The 15,341-nt window shown below is 31.1% G+C and overlaps 1 protein-coding gene across 4 annotated transcripts; it reads right to left on the bottom strand.

The window, feature by feature from the left end:
* Window positions 1-1,054: 1,054 nt before the first annotated feature.
* LOC139491682 (uncharacterized) lies at window positions 1,055-14,617 on the bottom strand. 4 transcript variants are annotated; one of them, XR_011656609.1, is made up of 5 exons: window positions 14,470-14,611; window positions 11,028-11,186; window positions 5,579-5,669; window positions 3,241-3,952; window positions 1,055-2,512 (listed from the first exon to the last, which is right to left on the bottom strand). XR_011656609.1 is itself a non-coding variant. In XM_071279493.1 (4 exons), the coding sequence occupies exons 2-4, from the start codon at window positions 11,134-11,136 to the stop codon at window positions 3,349-3,351; spliced, it is 807 nt and encodes a 268-aa protein (XP_071135594.1). In that variant the 5' UTR covers window positions 11,137-11,186; window positions 14,470-14,617; the 3' UTR covers window positions 1,055-3,348. The 4 variants fall into 4 exon arrangements, 2 of the variants coding, with proteins under 2 accessions (XP_071135594.1, XP_071135595.1); XR_011656608.1 differs by having other exon boundaries at window positions 1,055-2,522; window positions 3,251-3,952; window positions 14,470-14,603; XM_071279493.1 differs by having other exon boundaries at window positions 1,055-3,952; window positions 5,579-5,672; window positions 14,470-14,617.
* Window positions 14,618-15,341: the final 724 nt, after the last annotated feature.

Here is a 15,341-nt window from a genome sequence, read left to right as displayed (position 1 = left end):
GATATATTCTCAGAAATTTCGCAATCCTTGGTCATAAACCACACCCTTTTCTAGTAAGAAAAAATATTCTATATATAAAGGTGTTGTCTTAATGTGACACATGAACATATTTTTTATGAAGTGAAAAAAAAATGATATGGAAACAAAGACCTATAAACACAGGAACGCAGGTCCTATATCTGATGCATAACCCTTCCTACCTTTCTCTTAAGTCTACTTCTACTTCTTAGTCATATACTTGTGTTTGTCTATTGTCATAAAAATTCTTAATATCTAATAAAATTAGTATATTTAGCTAACAAAGTCCTTATATTTGAATAAAGTAACATTACTATTTAGTGGAAAATTGTTTTAACGTTAATTAAGCTTAAATTAAAAATTGTTTGCTACCCCCTCTCTGTGATTAATGAAGATTACTCAGGTCAATTTTCCTAACATTCTATCATTATGGGGAGATAATTAAATGTTTTGTGTAGATTCCAATTACAATTTATTACTATAGTATTCGGCGTAAGTTAGAAGTTTCTGGGATAAAATGGTGGCTATGGTGTTCTGTTTTTGTGTTTTGTGCGTATGTGTGTTTGTATTAGGCGGTATTACACTTCTTTTATGTATTTGTCTTTAGGGATCGAGTAATGCAGATAAATTAAAACAGCGTGTCTGCTTCATTTGAGATCTGACATAATTGTTTACAACAAATCATGAATAATTTTCAGAATACTGCTTTAAAAGAGAGCAATTATTTCATGATTACTTGGAAGAAGATACTCTATCTGTGACAAAGGCACTTGTCTCAGATAAAAAAATCTCCCATATACCTTAATGTTTTATAAAGGTAAATGGGAATTTTTATTCTGAGACATAACAAGCGACTGTGATCTGTGATTTCGGAGCAATTTGTCTCATAGCACTAAGAAACTTATTGATGATGAGGGTAGATTTGACCTTGCACATCTATGACGTTCTTGCACGGTTGGATTATTTAGAAGTAAAAAAAAATATATTATGAGATAATAAAATAATTCTTCATGTTTAAAACAAATAAATGAAATTATAGATATACATAAATGTCTTTAATAAACCAATGAAAAATACTAATATCTAGTACATTTACAGATTTTGTAACGATTTTAAATTCAATAAAAAAAAACTATATGTAAAAGATTAAATTATAACCCTATTCATCAAGGTAGACAATCAAAACATTGACTTTTTGAAATTGAACATAGTTCAAAGGAATATAACCCTGGCATACAAATGACACATCAATTGAATTAATTAACCGTGCATTCGTGCTCCACCTTCAAGGAACATTATAAATTATAAAAATAACTACAAGTTGTTAATTTATAGGATAGTGACGACTTAATGAATGCTAACCCACAGTAAAGAATATTAGTTTGAATTTTTTTTAAAACTTACTCAGAAAAATGCTCGAACTACTAGACTTTCATAGCTCATAATTAACGTGTTTATACATTGATATAAGATGGTTGTTAAACATTATAAACCTCTAACAGTATAAGACACTATACAACTCGTTTGCTTGCATTAACTTATCCAAATAGATATTTATTTAAAGCCTAAACATTTCGACATATTACATTTTATACATTTTGGAATTCTAATTGTATCACAAATTCCAGTTAAGATTTGACTAAATACCAATATCCTGATATCGTCAGGTAAATATGCTATATTCTATAATTAATTTTCCAAGCATTATAACTCATTTTAAAACTCGCTCGAGTAATTTTTAAATAACTACAATGAAAATGTTTTATTAATGAAATGAACACTCAATGGTCGAAATTGTCAACATGCCAGACAAATAACAAATAAGAATTCAAATTAAATCTTAACTATGAAAATAAAATTTGTTCTTTAGATATTAAAACGTATGCAAATTGATAATATTTAATTACCGGAAATAAAATGCAGGAATGTGTATTACATACACAATGCTGTATAATGCTGCCGCAATAATAACTATAAATATGAGGTGAATGTGACATGGAATATAAAAATACCGTTAACAAGACAAAACAAGAGGCTGAGCAACACAAATATTTAATGGATACTATTATTTTCAGATTCATGCACACAAACACACAATTCTGAAAACTTAAGCCGAGAAATAATAGTCCCATGCACATCTGCAATGTTTATTACCTGTCCATTTTGGTAATTGTAAACACGCAGTCACACTTACAGCCGATCTCGATATTTGGTTAGCTTGCTTGTTAGCTGAACCGTGGAGTCATCATTATGTACAGTGTACTACCCTCCTTTCGAAGTAGCCTAGTCCAACAGACGGATAGATTGGTTATCTGTCGGACTAGTCTATTCTTAAAGGAGGGTAGTTTATTTAACCTAATAATGACTTTACGGTTCAGCTAGTAAGCAATTTAACCAAAGATATTACCTTTGCCTACACATTCAATGAAATTGGCTGTAATAAGGAATAAGGGTCAATTTCTTTCAGATTCGGTCTAAATATAGATCATCGTTCCTTTTTTAATCTTTTTGTTAACATAATAAATACGAACAGATAAGATTGCATATTTAGCTTGATTTTTCTTGCGTACAAAAGCAACATTCTATGTTTTTTATAACTGATAAAAATTGAGTCATAATTTGTCTACCCTTAATAAAAAAAAATATGCAATGTATAAAACGATCAATATCAAATAAGGTTTGAGCTTTTCGTTTCTCCACTCAATTTGAAATGATTGGTGTTTTCTACAGAAAGAATGTTTAATTTAGCAGGCGTCTTTTTTTTTTTAAAGGAAAGACTTTTGCGCTTGCTTAAAAAATAGAAGAAAATCAGTGACACAAAGATTTGTTTCCTTAACTTAAAATGAAGATATAGATGTAGCCTATATAAGAAAGGAAAGTAATAACCAAACTCTCCAAAGTTTTGGTGATAATGTATTTATATTTATTTGGATTCTAACAACTAAATTATTTTTTTTTCTTCTAAAAAAAATATTCAATGATGCATATGGCTGCCAGTTCGTGGTATGAAATAGGAAAACTTACAGATAAACGTACAAAAAAAGTTCGAGCTGGTATGCATAGTGACGGGATCCCTTTTCTAAAAGACTGAACATATATTTAACCTGACAACAGATTCTTGAAAATAATGCCAATATTTGCGGGTGACAATTGTCATTATTAGTTGACAAGTACAAAACTTTATCAAAAGACCTACTAGTTACAATTGTTCCCAATTAACACGTGATTTTACAAATTCCAATATTGCGTTTTTCTATATGTATTCATTCATAGCAAATCAACATCGATAACCATTATACACTTATTAAAACGAATTCAATAAACACTCGTTCATCTTTTTGGTTTCTTTGAATGTTGAATCTTAGGAATTTCCTCATTTTCATAAACCTCGTCAACAGCTAGATCATTCTTAGCATGTATTTTCATGCGTTTGTCTTTGTGTTTAGGATGAGGAGGTAATATAATCTCCTCTTTCAAATTCACATAATCTTTGGCTGAATGAGAAGTTGTTTTTTTAGTGTTTGAATCACTAGTAACATTTGTTCTGATTTTATTATTTTGTTTTGGGTTGTCATCGCGACAGGGTAAGTTTGGAACCTTACTCGGATCGTCATTAACTACATAGTATTCTGAGCCTGCTCCTGTTGTATAAAGTCTTTTATCTTCACCCCGTGGTTCTAAGTAGATTGGTTGTTCTATTTCGGCGGGACTATCCACGTTTTCATATTTTAACTCAGCCACATTCTGATAGTGTAAGACAGACGAACCAAGATCAGGCTCAACTTCCGGTTCCCGTGTGACAGGTTTACGTCCTGGTGGCCGTAATTCCTCTGATGCTACATCACTGGGAGTTGGAAGTTGATCAATTTTTAAGTTTTTAACAGTCTGTTTGTATTTATCTTGGCTTTTCTTCTGTGATTTTCTGTATCGAATCCTAAAGACATTTAAAATTTAAATTAAAAAAAATCCAAATATGTTGTATAAGAACAGTTTCGGTCAAAGCAGGAGTATGAATACGAGCTTAAACATCATACAACTACATACCGTTAGATTGGCCTATATTTTAATATTAGTGACAAAATGTAAAACTGACAAAAACTGACACAGTTTTACATGAAATGCGTGAAATCTGATTGCTAATGTGTAAATCACAATTTGAAAATATTTAGAAATATACTAACAGCATACATATGGCACGCCGTTTTTATATTTATTCAAATTTGAAGATATCTTTTTTATTAAACAAAATATCTTATTAAGTATTAAGATATCTTTAATTTAATTTTTATAAGATATCTTATTTAATTTGAAAGTAAATAAGATATCTCTATTAGTTTATAAGATATCTCTATTAGTTTATAAGATATCTCTATTAGTTAATAAGATATCTCTATTAATTAATAAGATATCTTATAAAGTTTATAAGATATCTCTATTAGTTTATAAGATATATCTATAAGTTAATAAGATATCTCTATTAATTAATAAGATATCTTATAAAGTATATAAGATATCTTACTTCTTTATAAAGATATCTTTTAAATACAAACTTTATAAGATATCTTATTAATTAATAGAGATATCTTATAAACTAATAGAGATATCTTATTAATTAATAGAGATATCTTATAAAATAATAGAGATATCTTATTAACTTATGGATATATCTTATTTAAGATATCTCTATTATTAACTATATAAAAGATATCTTATATAGTTAATAAGATATCTTATATTTTAAATAAGATATCTTTATAAACATATTAATAAGATATCTTATTTAATATATAAGATATCTTATTTAATAAATCAGATATCTTATTTAATAAATCAGATATCTCAATTAATATATAAGATATCTCAATTAGTTTATAAGATATCTCAATTAGTTTATAAGATATCTCAATTAGTTTATAAGATATCTCAATTAGTTTATAAGATTTCTTATTTAACTAAATAAGATATCTCGAAATTGAATAAATATAATAACGGCGTGTCATACATATGGAAAGAGCTATTTATTATATTAGGTCAACTATACTTTTTATTTCTTAATTCCAGGGTCCCTAAGTGTCTTTATCATAAATCCTCCTTTCTTATAACATTAAAAATAAATACAGCAGTTTTACCACACATATAAATACATTAATGACACCAGAAAGAACAAGTGTAAGATCAAACGAATTTACTGTCAATGCATTTAGCAGTATAAATATTTGTGCAATAGAACTATGAAAAAAAGAGTTGGTTTAATTTTTGACAATATAGTAGGGTGACTAGTAATTGAAAAGTCGAAACGTATAGAAATGCAACTGTTCGAGCGGCTAAGGTAATATATGCAACAATTTCCGTAAATTATCTGTTGACCGACATTATTTGAAATATACATGCAAATTCACTACCTTAACTTTTTTCTTGAGATAAGTGCCTGATGAGCCTTAAACGCACTGATATTTTGAAGATGTGATTCTTTGCTGCACACTTAAAATTCATTTCATACACCAATTTTCAATGCTTTCCTCATATAAGTATTTTTGTGACCTAAAAAGGTGCTACTTACAAGATAATAACAGCTAAACAAGCAATAACACAGGCAGCAACAATAGCACCAATAACAGTTCCAGCAACAGCCATGGCACCCATGCCACCACCTTCTATAAAGAAAACACAAAATAACCATCTGAATAAGAAATAAGATGGCCGAAATAAGACGAGAAAAGTACTATTTAAAACTTATATAGTACTCTGTACAGAAAGTTTGCACATAGTACTACAAGCTGTTTTACACCTAGATAAAAAGATAATACAATTTACTCTGTACAGAAAGTTTGTACATTGTACTAAAAGCTGTTTTACTTCCAGGTAAAAAGAAAGTTCTTCGTACAGAAAGTTTGTACATATTACATTAGTTTTATAATTGCTTTAAATTTGGACTAACGAGTTAGTCAGAAAATCTTTCAAGTTGCAGTGCCTATACTGTAAACAATCATTTATATTTTGGAAAACGTTCCTTACACCTTTCCTCCCTTTGTAACTTTCTATAAAAAGAAAGATAGGGGTTATACATAATACATAATTTTAGTATAAGTCTAATAAAGGAAACTGTAGTATAGGTGGCACGGTAGTATTTCCTGGCCCATAGGGATAATGATAGCCTTTTTAGAATTTTCACCACTTTCTAACACTGCAAAAAAATCTACATTCACACTTAACTGAACCGGTCTTAACTGAAGTACTTTCATTTTACTATTCAGAAATGAATTTGAATATGTATCATGACCGTTTACTTTTTTTGCTATTTTTAGAAACCTAAGGCCACTAGTAATTTTAGGTCTTTTATGGTGCAGTGAATACAAAATTCTCAAAAATTCTCAAAAATTCATTTTCATCTGTATGTAAAATTATTTCATATTTTTCTACACCTGATTCATCCCTCAGTTTGGGAAAGTATGTTCAGTTGATACTGTATTTTTTGTCCAATCACACTGTTTAGATACATTTACCTAGGGTACACAAAAGAGCAACCTAAATTCTGGAATGCAAATACTACCGTGCCACCTATACCGCTGTTCAGAATTCATCAATCGATTGAGAGAAAACAAATCCGGGTCATAAACTACGGAAGCCTTTTAGGGCCATGTTAATTTACTTTTTATTTGATATAAAAAATTATTAATTTGATATAACAAATTATTAATTTGATATAACAAATTATTAATTTGATATAACAAATTATTAATTTGATATAACAAATTATTAATTTGATATAACAAATTATTAATTTGATATAACAGATTATAATTATTTGATATAACAATTTATTAATTTGATATCACAAAAAATGGAAATTTGATATGTCAAATTATTTATGCATGGATTTGGGTTACCCCCTTCTCTATTTGTTGTTTGCATTGCTCATAATCTGAAATCCTTATTCTATATATGTTAATATAACGTTATTAAGATGCTCAGATTATACTCGCGTTGTCTTTTTTTTTTTTATACAGATATTGAAAGTCCACAATCTCACGCATGTTTCCTAATCTTTAATAAAAAAAAAATCAAAATCAAAAATATATGTTGAAACAAAATTTAAGAAAAATGCAGTGATGAATTGAAGGATGTTTAATAAATCCTTTCATGTTCCTATTGAAATTATTAAAGCAACGTGCCAGGCTTTTTAAGAAGGAAAAGCATTTTGCTTATCCTTGCATGTTATTATGTTCCTAAAAACATCAATATCTCAATAAAACTCTTCGTTTCGCTTTGACTTGAAAATATGCAATATAAATTGATCAAATAAATCCCATTTTCTCTCTTATATTTGTTCGTTCTAAGGCACCAGGTCCCATATGCGAAATTGAGAAACTAGTCTCAAATAAAGGGGAAAAGGGAGGAGGGTTGGTTGTAGAAACATAAAACCTGTAAATTGAGTTTAGAAAACGCATTAGATATTTGTCACTGGACATCAGATGAACAATCAATTAATACACCATAATGCGCCAGTTCGTGCTATGCAACTTTTAAATAATCATTCTTACGAGAAAATCATACTATTTGTAGAATAATTCACAATTTGTTATATCAAATTGATAACTTGTTATATAAAATTGAAAATTTGTTATATCAAATTGATAATTTGTTATATCAAATTGGTAATTTGTTATATCAAATTGGTAATTTGTTATATCAAATTGATAATTTGTTATATCAAAATTGAAAATATGTTATATCAAATTGATAATTTGTTATATCAAATTGATAATTTGTTATATCAAATTGATAATTTGTTATATCAAATTGATAATTTGTTATATCAAATTGATAATCTGTTATATCAAATTGTAAAAAGTAAATTAACATGGCCCTAAAAGGCTTACGTAATAAACGAAAAACCGAGAGAAACTCATCAACTATAAGGAAAATACAACTGTAACAAGTCGAGGATTTAAATGTTGAAAATATGCTGCAATAATATTTTTGCATCGCTTTATCAATTATTCGTATTGAAGAGTGTTCAAAAATACCAGAGAAATCTATTTAATCAAAGTGCTGGATAGCACCTCTGGAAAGTTTGCAACTGTATATGTGTATTATTTCAAATAGGTTATAGACGTGTTTATTTTCAAATATATGTATTTAATCACAGTTTGGATTTTTCAAACTAAACCATTGTCTCGGCAGCAATTTCCAAAAATCACTTTTAATGCCCCATTTATGGACATTATGTTTTCTGGTCTTTGCGTCCGTTCTTCCTTCCGTTCCTCTGTCTGTCCCATTCAGGTTAAAGTTTTTGGTCGGGGTAGTTTTTGATGATGTTAAAGTCCAATCAATTGACCCGTGTATATAGCAAATTTACGAAATACACCGTTTGGTGCTGCGCCTGTCAGATGAGAAACGTACAGATAAGGTAATAGGTAACAGATAAATATACTATTGGTATTGGTATCGGATTCGACCCTGAAATTGTTAATTATTGGCAATATTAATTATGTGGAAAACAAAAGGGTCTGGAGTGGTGTAATTTTTAATCAACACCATTGTCCTATATTGGATATATATAAAATTGAATTCTTTGATTTGTCGTTTTTACCCCATGACGGCTGACAAATTGGACCTCGTTATTTTAGTATTATACAGATAGATGTTCCCTATGATATAATCTTTCTAATTTAAATGCCAAATTAGAGTTTTTAATTCATTTTCACGGTCCACTAAACATAGAAAATGATAGTGCAGATGGGGCATGCGTGTACTATGGACACATTCTTGTTTTATATATCTATACTTCTGAATCTAAAGACCGTTTCTATGTTCACCTGATAAATGTATAACCGAAGAAAGCTATAAGTTAAACTTATATATAAAGGTATATATACTTGATAGGGTATACTGAAAAGTGCACCCCTAAAAAGTGACGACAACCAAATTAAAACTTGACTTGTGTTTTGTGGTTGTAAGCATTGAGTATAAGTTTCATAAAATTTGGTTCAGACAAACTAAAGTAAGAGAACAGAAATCAATTTTGGGATGTATGGACGTAGTCGTACAAGTAAGGGACGTACATACTTACAGAAAAAAACAAGGATAAAACTCAATATAGTGGGGGCATAACAATAGTAGTATGACATCAGGAATAACAAGAATGTGTCCCAAGTACACGGATGCCCCACTCGCACTATCATTTTCTATGTTCAGTGGACCGTGAAATTAGGGTCAAAACTTTAATTTGGAATTAAAATTAGAAAGATCATATCATAGGGAACATGTGTATTAAGTTTCAAGTTGATTAGACTTCAACTTCTTCAAAAACTATCTTGACCAAAAACTTTAACCTGAAGCGAACGGACGCACAGACGGACGGACGAACAGACGGACGGACGAACGGAGGCACAGACCAGAAAACATAATGCCCCTCTACTATCGTAGGTGGGGCATAAAAAGTTTATATACACAAGATTCATACAATGTTGATCTGAGGTGCGTATAACCCTGTAACACATTTTAGTTGCTGCTGTGTAATTACCATTGAGGCAATGACATTTTAGATTTTTGTTTTAAGCCATTTATTTGATATACTAGTAATCATTGCCTCTGTGCTAGGACGACACATTGTTAATTATAGGTCAATCTTAAAGAATCATACTGCCCCAGGAATAAAGTGTGAGGATAAAAGTTCTGGATCCGCCACTGCAATGTTAAGCACTAAGAAAGTAATTTTGCTAGTACATGGACAAATGTCTTGATACACTGAACTATAATATTCTAATGAGTAGATGATGACTCGGTTGCTTTTTTAGTATACGGATGCTATGCTACTAATTGTCATTAAGACAATGTTTTTCTGTTGTCAGTTTGATCCACTTGAGCCTGCTGAACGAGTGAAGGTCCTTATATCCACATTGGAAAGTGAAACAGCTTTGTATTTAAATAACGGAATTAAAAGTTTTCAAATGATTTTAGGCATCAAAACTTTCAGATCGATGTCAGTTTGACAAAAACAATGCACTTTTCTATAAAAGCCGGCATTAACCTTTACCCGTCTTTGGCGTGAGACAAAATCCATATAATTATCGATTATTATATTTTCTATCACCTGTGTATTGTTAAAATAAATCAAACCATTATCACTTGTCAATTATCCGACTTGGTCAAATTTCAACTTGTTCTCGCATACCGGACTCTTTCGATACACTCTGCCTTTACTTATTCAATAATAAACAGTTGTAAATATCGTACATAGTAAAAAAAAGAGTGCGGGAAAATGTTCATTCATGAAATATTCATGAATGAAACGCTATCTCGCGTAGATTTCTTTTGATTTTCTCTTCAGCCAATGGCCGATCCGCAAAGTAGTATTTGTGATACTTATTTCAAAATGAAGTTTAATTCATCTGAATTGTCGGTGAACATTCATTCCTTTTTTATTCAAGCTATAATCTTTTCAAAAGAGTAGTAACACAAAATATCCGAGAATAAGAATTCGAACACTAGTACTACATTATCTTGGAGCAGAACATTGCGATAGTCTGTCTCACCGGAGGTTTAGACGGACGCCTATGGAAAGTAGCTATAGCAAACTTTCCAAAAACAGTCGGTTCAAAGCGGAGTAGCTCCGATGTGCATTTTTATCATTAATCTCATTGAAAACGCCCAAATATCACAAATTTTGCTGCTTGTTGTACTATGTTGAACTATGAACAAACTTTTTGTACAGAGAACAATATAAATAGTATTTTTGTCGGCTACTTCGGCCGTCGTAAAAAAAATAACACATTTCCCAAACTTTCCAATTTCGCACCATAAACAATAAATATTTCTACTATAAAATAAATTATTTAATAGAGTTTGCCTATTTGAAAGAGAAAGTAAAATAAAAATAGAACAATTCACTATAGTAAAGCCTTAAGCTATTAAAAAATTGTATTTTAATAGTTCTGTTAGTTTACTCAAAATAAATTGAAATGATAAATTTGGCTCCAGTAGCATTATAAGATAATTATAACAACCTGTTACAGTAGATGTACTTTTGATTTCTGTGGAAGTGGTCTGGGTAGTGGTATCGGCGAATACTGTAGTTTCTTCTCTCAACGTCGCTTCACTCGTATTATTCGACATTGTTATGAGTCTATTTTTTGTTCGTCCTCAGCCCATTTACGTTATAGTTACTAGAAAAAAGTAAATTCTTAATCTATCAATTGAGCGTGCTAGTAAAAGGTCCGATGTTTACCTCATCACATTTAATAATTCCAAACGAAGTATTTGTACCAAAACCCTGTAGCCAGTGTTTGTTTCGGTGCTGACGTGATTCAAATAGTGCCTTTTGACTATATGAATTTGAAATTCTTAAAATTTAGTAAGTGTACGTAAACCAAGATTACCGTCTCACCCAAGCAAAGTTGAACTAGGTAGTTTTGAATTAACTGTCGGCAGTGTTTTTGATTGATGATTACAACGAAACGTTTTGTCCGAGTTTTTCAAGTTCGTGATATAATGCAGGGATGGATATACATCTTGCCTCGTCAGGTCTGTGTTTTGTTTTTGTTTGAAGTTATTTTCTACGAATCGATCTGGTGAGTTACGCCTTTTTTAACTGATTTTTTTTTTTCTTTTTACTTCTGTTATAACACTGTCCAAGTTAAGGGAGGTTTCAGCGCTCACAAACATGTTTAACCCCGCTCAATTTTGTACGTGCCTGTCCTAAGTCAGGAGCATGTAGTTCAGTGGTTGTCGTTGGTTTACGTCTGTCAGATTTGTTTTTAGTAACTTGTTTTGTTATAAATTAGGCCGTTAGTTTTTTTTCAATCGAACTGTTTTATATTTTTAATGTCGGGTTGTTAAAGACAGTATGGGTTTTCCTCATTGGCGAAGGCCGCATGGTTGCCTATTATTGCTTACATCCACTTCATTTGAACATTGATGTCTAGTTGTTTCATTGGCAATTATACCATTTTTTTTAAATTATTTAGGTCATTTTGATGGAAGTTCCCAAATGCTGTTCATCTGTCACCGGAATCAAATAAAAAAGTTTGATATTTGTAATCAGTAGAACTTATGTATGCAAGACAACGTACACCTGGGGTTGAAGTCATCAAACTTTGCTAATGCTTGGAGCACAAAAATCATGCTTGAAACATGAAATCCAGCATTTTGATTGGTTGATTTTGGAGTATGAGTAAGTGTATGACTGGAAAGTTTTATGACTTCAAGCCCTGAGTACCCAATCTAAAACAAAAAATAGCTGTTACCACTATCCACTTTAGCAACTGGTCATGAGGTAACAATCATACAACAAATAATGCTAAAGAAAAAAAATTAACGCAAAATGTAAATAATGATGGCAAAAAAAAAATGACCAGACCTTCCCTGCACTAAGCCTTAGCAGAAAATTGGGTCGAAACTCTTATATGGCATATTTAGCTATTCTTGTTTCTCAATACAAAAACTTAACTATTGGCTAAAAAGGCAAACGCAGATAAAATCATTTCATAAGGAACGTAAAACGTACTGCCAACTTTTTCTCAGGGAATTGGGACCTTATTTTCTTACTATTCTTAATAATCAACGGGATTTTTTTTAGAAATATTGTTATTAATCATGTGTCAAGTAAGATCAATTGACACAAAACTCATTTCACAGTTCAATACCATAAATCAACCAATTTGAAAGACAAAGCAAGAATGTGTCCATAGTACACGGATGCCCCACTCACACTTATCTCTTTCCATGTTCAGTGGACCGTGAAATTGGGGTCAAAACTTTAATTTGGCATTAAAATTAGAAAGAGCATATCATAGGGAAAATGAGTACTAAGTTTCAAGTTGATTGGACTTCAACTTCATCAAAAACTACCTAGACCAAAAACTTTAACCTGAACTTCGCACTATCAATTTTCTATCTATGTTAAGTGGACCGTGAAATTGGGGTAAAAACTTTAATTTGGCATTTAAATTAGAAAGATCATATCATGGGGAACATGTGTACTAAGTTTAAAGTTGATTGGACTTCAACTTCATCAAAAACTACCAGTTGACAAAAAACTTTAACCTGAAGCGGGACAGACGGACGAACGGACGAACGAACAAACGGACGGACGCATTGACCAGAAAACATCATGCCCCTCCGTTATCGTAGGTGGGGCATAACGTAGGTAGGCAAAAAAAACGTTACACTGTAGTTTCTATATTTTATAGTATTATACTAATCATAAGTTGGTAAGAATTGTGAAAATCAGAACAAGACTTTTACATAAAACTTCTACACATATATATGTTACTTTCAGCTCAACATTTGCACTTGGGGCTGATACACGGCATAGGTCAAAATCGGGTCATCGAAAACGAGACCCATATGATTATTTGTATTTATGTCATAATGAATCAATTCATAGTTAATAAATTAAAATATTGGAATACTTACAGGGATGCCACTTGGTATATAATCAATATATGATAAAGTTAAACATATACAGTGGAAAATCCAGAAATTTTCGTTGGGGGGGGGGGGGGGGGGGGGGGGCATGACTGACTAAGTGGGCCCGCTCTAGTAATGCTTCAGTAATTCCCTTTATAATCATCATTTTTCCCGCAAAAGAGGGGCCGGGCCCCCCTGAAAAACCCTCTAAATCCGCCTCTGATATATACATTTTAATCCTTCAGGGTATGGCATTGCCAAGCCGTTGTTATATTTATTCAATTCCAAGATATCTTTTTCAAGTCAAGGGCATGGCAAAAGAAACAGATTTGAGGCCGTCCATAGATTCTTGCAGGTATATCTTAATTTTATAATTGAGGAGCTTAGAAGGGTTAACAGTTCCCTTGCTCATCATTGTAAACATTTGAAAGATTACTAGTATATATGGTATTGAACTGACTCACATTCATTCATTGTTATCACCATGCAGGTTTTATTTTTATATATAGCAACAACATAAAGAATCCCCATTGTTTCCTGTGGTTTGGCCCAAATCATAACTCCTTTAGAATTAAGTACTGTTTTTACTTTCTTACTAAACAAGTCTATACCCAACCCACACACACACACAACAAAAACAATTGTCCAGAAAAGTTGAACTGGTTAAAATTTTAATGTATTACCATCATATTGTTAGAAACTCGAGGTTAGAAACGACCACAGATAAACAAGATAAATACGTAACGATCAAAACAATATATATCCATCTCACAGTCAGTAGTTGGGACCTACATATACATTATAAAACATCGTAAGCAAGTAAAGTTTAAATCCTGAATAACCACGGAAGAAATCTATTTATGGAACTAAAAAAATGATCTGAAAATAAAATTGAACCATACATGTTAGTTTAAAGGTTCATTTGATTCAGTTCCAATTTCCTTGTGTATGAGGACATATATCCATTTACAAGTACGGAGGGCTAGCACATACTTCTTTGTTGATCTAATAGTAATGGCAACACATAATTAGGCTTACCTTCTATCACATGGAAAACACTGAACCTTTTAGTTAGCATTGTTACAAACGAATTAATTTTCCATAAGGAAGTGAAATAATATCTTTACTTTTCGGAAAACGATTCAGGAAGTTAAAATGGAGTTGTCGTTCTTAAATAGGTAATACTTGAGTACACACTTACAAAGTTAAATATATCTTGATGGTTTAAAAATATCTAAATGGGATTGGGCACTGACTTTTTAGGTCTAAAGTTCTTAACGATTTATTTTTCATGTGTTAGTTTAACGTGGATTTACGAGTAGATTACAAATCGGCAAACCGTTTTCAAGTAGATGTCCCTACTGCTTTTCTTTAAGTAGAGTAATAATTTTGCATTAGATGGTGGCAACATATAAAACAAATTAGTTAAATTTACTTGACAACTAAATAAATGATACAGAGAAATGGGGAGTCTTTTTGGAACACCCAGTTAACTTCAAAAAAGGGCTTGTTACCTCTATGGTAAATGTTACCCTCAGCTGATGAACATTTTTTCTCTTTAAAGTTTGTCTGCAACTATACGACATAGTTTCTGCAAAAAGAAAAAAATGTGATAAAAATCGTCTCTCAATATCCTCAATGGCATTAACTTATATAAGAGGTGGATTGAAAATTTCGTTCAGGTTGACTTAAAATTGTAGGTCTTACCTAACCCGAATAATCCAGTCCCTCCCCGTAATCGATCTCTCCTACTTGTTAATGTAGTAATCGTAGATCAGCGGAATGTAATGACTGAATTATTCGGGTTAGGTCTTACCAAGTATTTGTATATAGTAATCCAAACAAATCCTTGGTCTTAGATAACTAAAAATATTTGCCTTTTAAGTTTCATATTCATTATTCATAGTTTT

This window comes from Mytilus edulis, chromosome 10, assembly GCF_963676685.1.
Source record: "Mytilus edulis chromosome 10, xbMytEdul2.2, whole genome shotgun sequence".
Lineage (NCBI taxonomy): Eukaryota > Metazoa > Mollusca > Bivalvia > Mytilida > Mytilidae > Mytilus > Mytilus edulis.
The sequence above is the reverse complement of the archived record's forward strand: the minus strand, read 5'-3'. Positions and strand labels throughout refer to the sequence as shown.

Bases quoted from the DNA above. Each gene is read 5' to 3' on its own strand.
- LOC139491682 (XM_071279493.1), bottom strand. From the start codon at position 11,136: ATGTCGAATAATACGAGTGAAGCGACGTTGAGAGAAGAAACTACAGTA. The intron at 5,673-11,027 runs GTTGTTATAATT...TTTTCTTTATAG, and splicing joins AAGTACATCTACTGTAACAG to AAGGTGGTGGCATGGGTGCC. The intron at 3,953-5,578 runs GTAAGTAGCACC...AAATGTCTTTAG, and splicing joins TGTTTAGCTGTTATTATCTT to GATTCGATACAGAAAATCAC.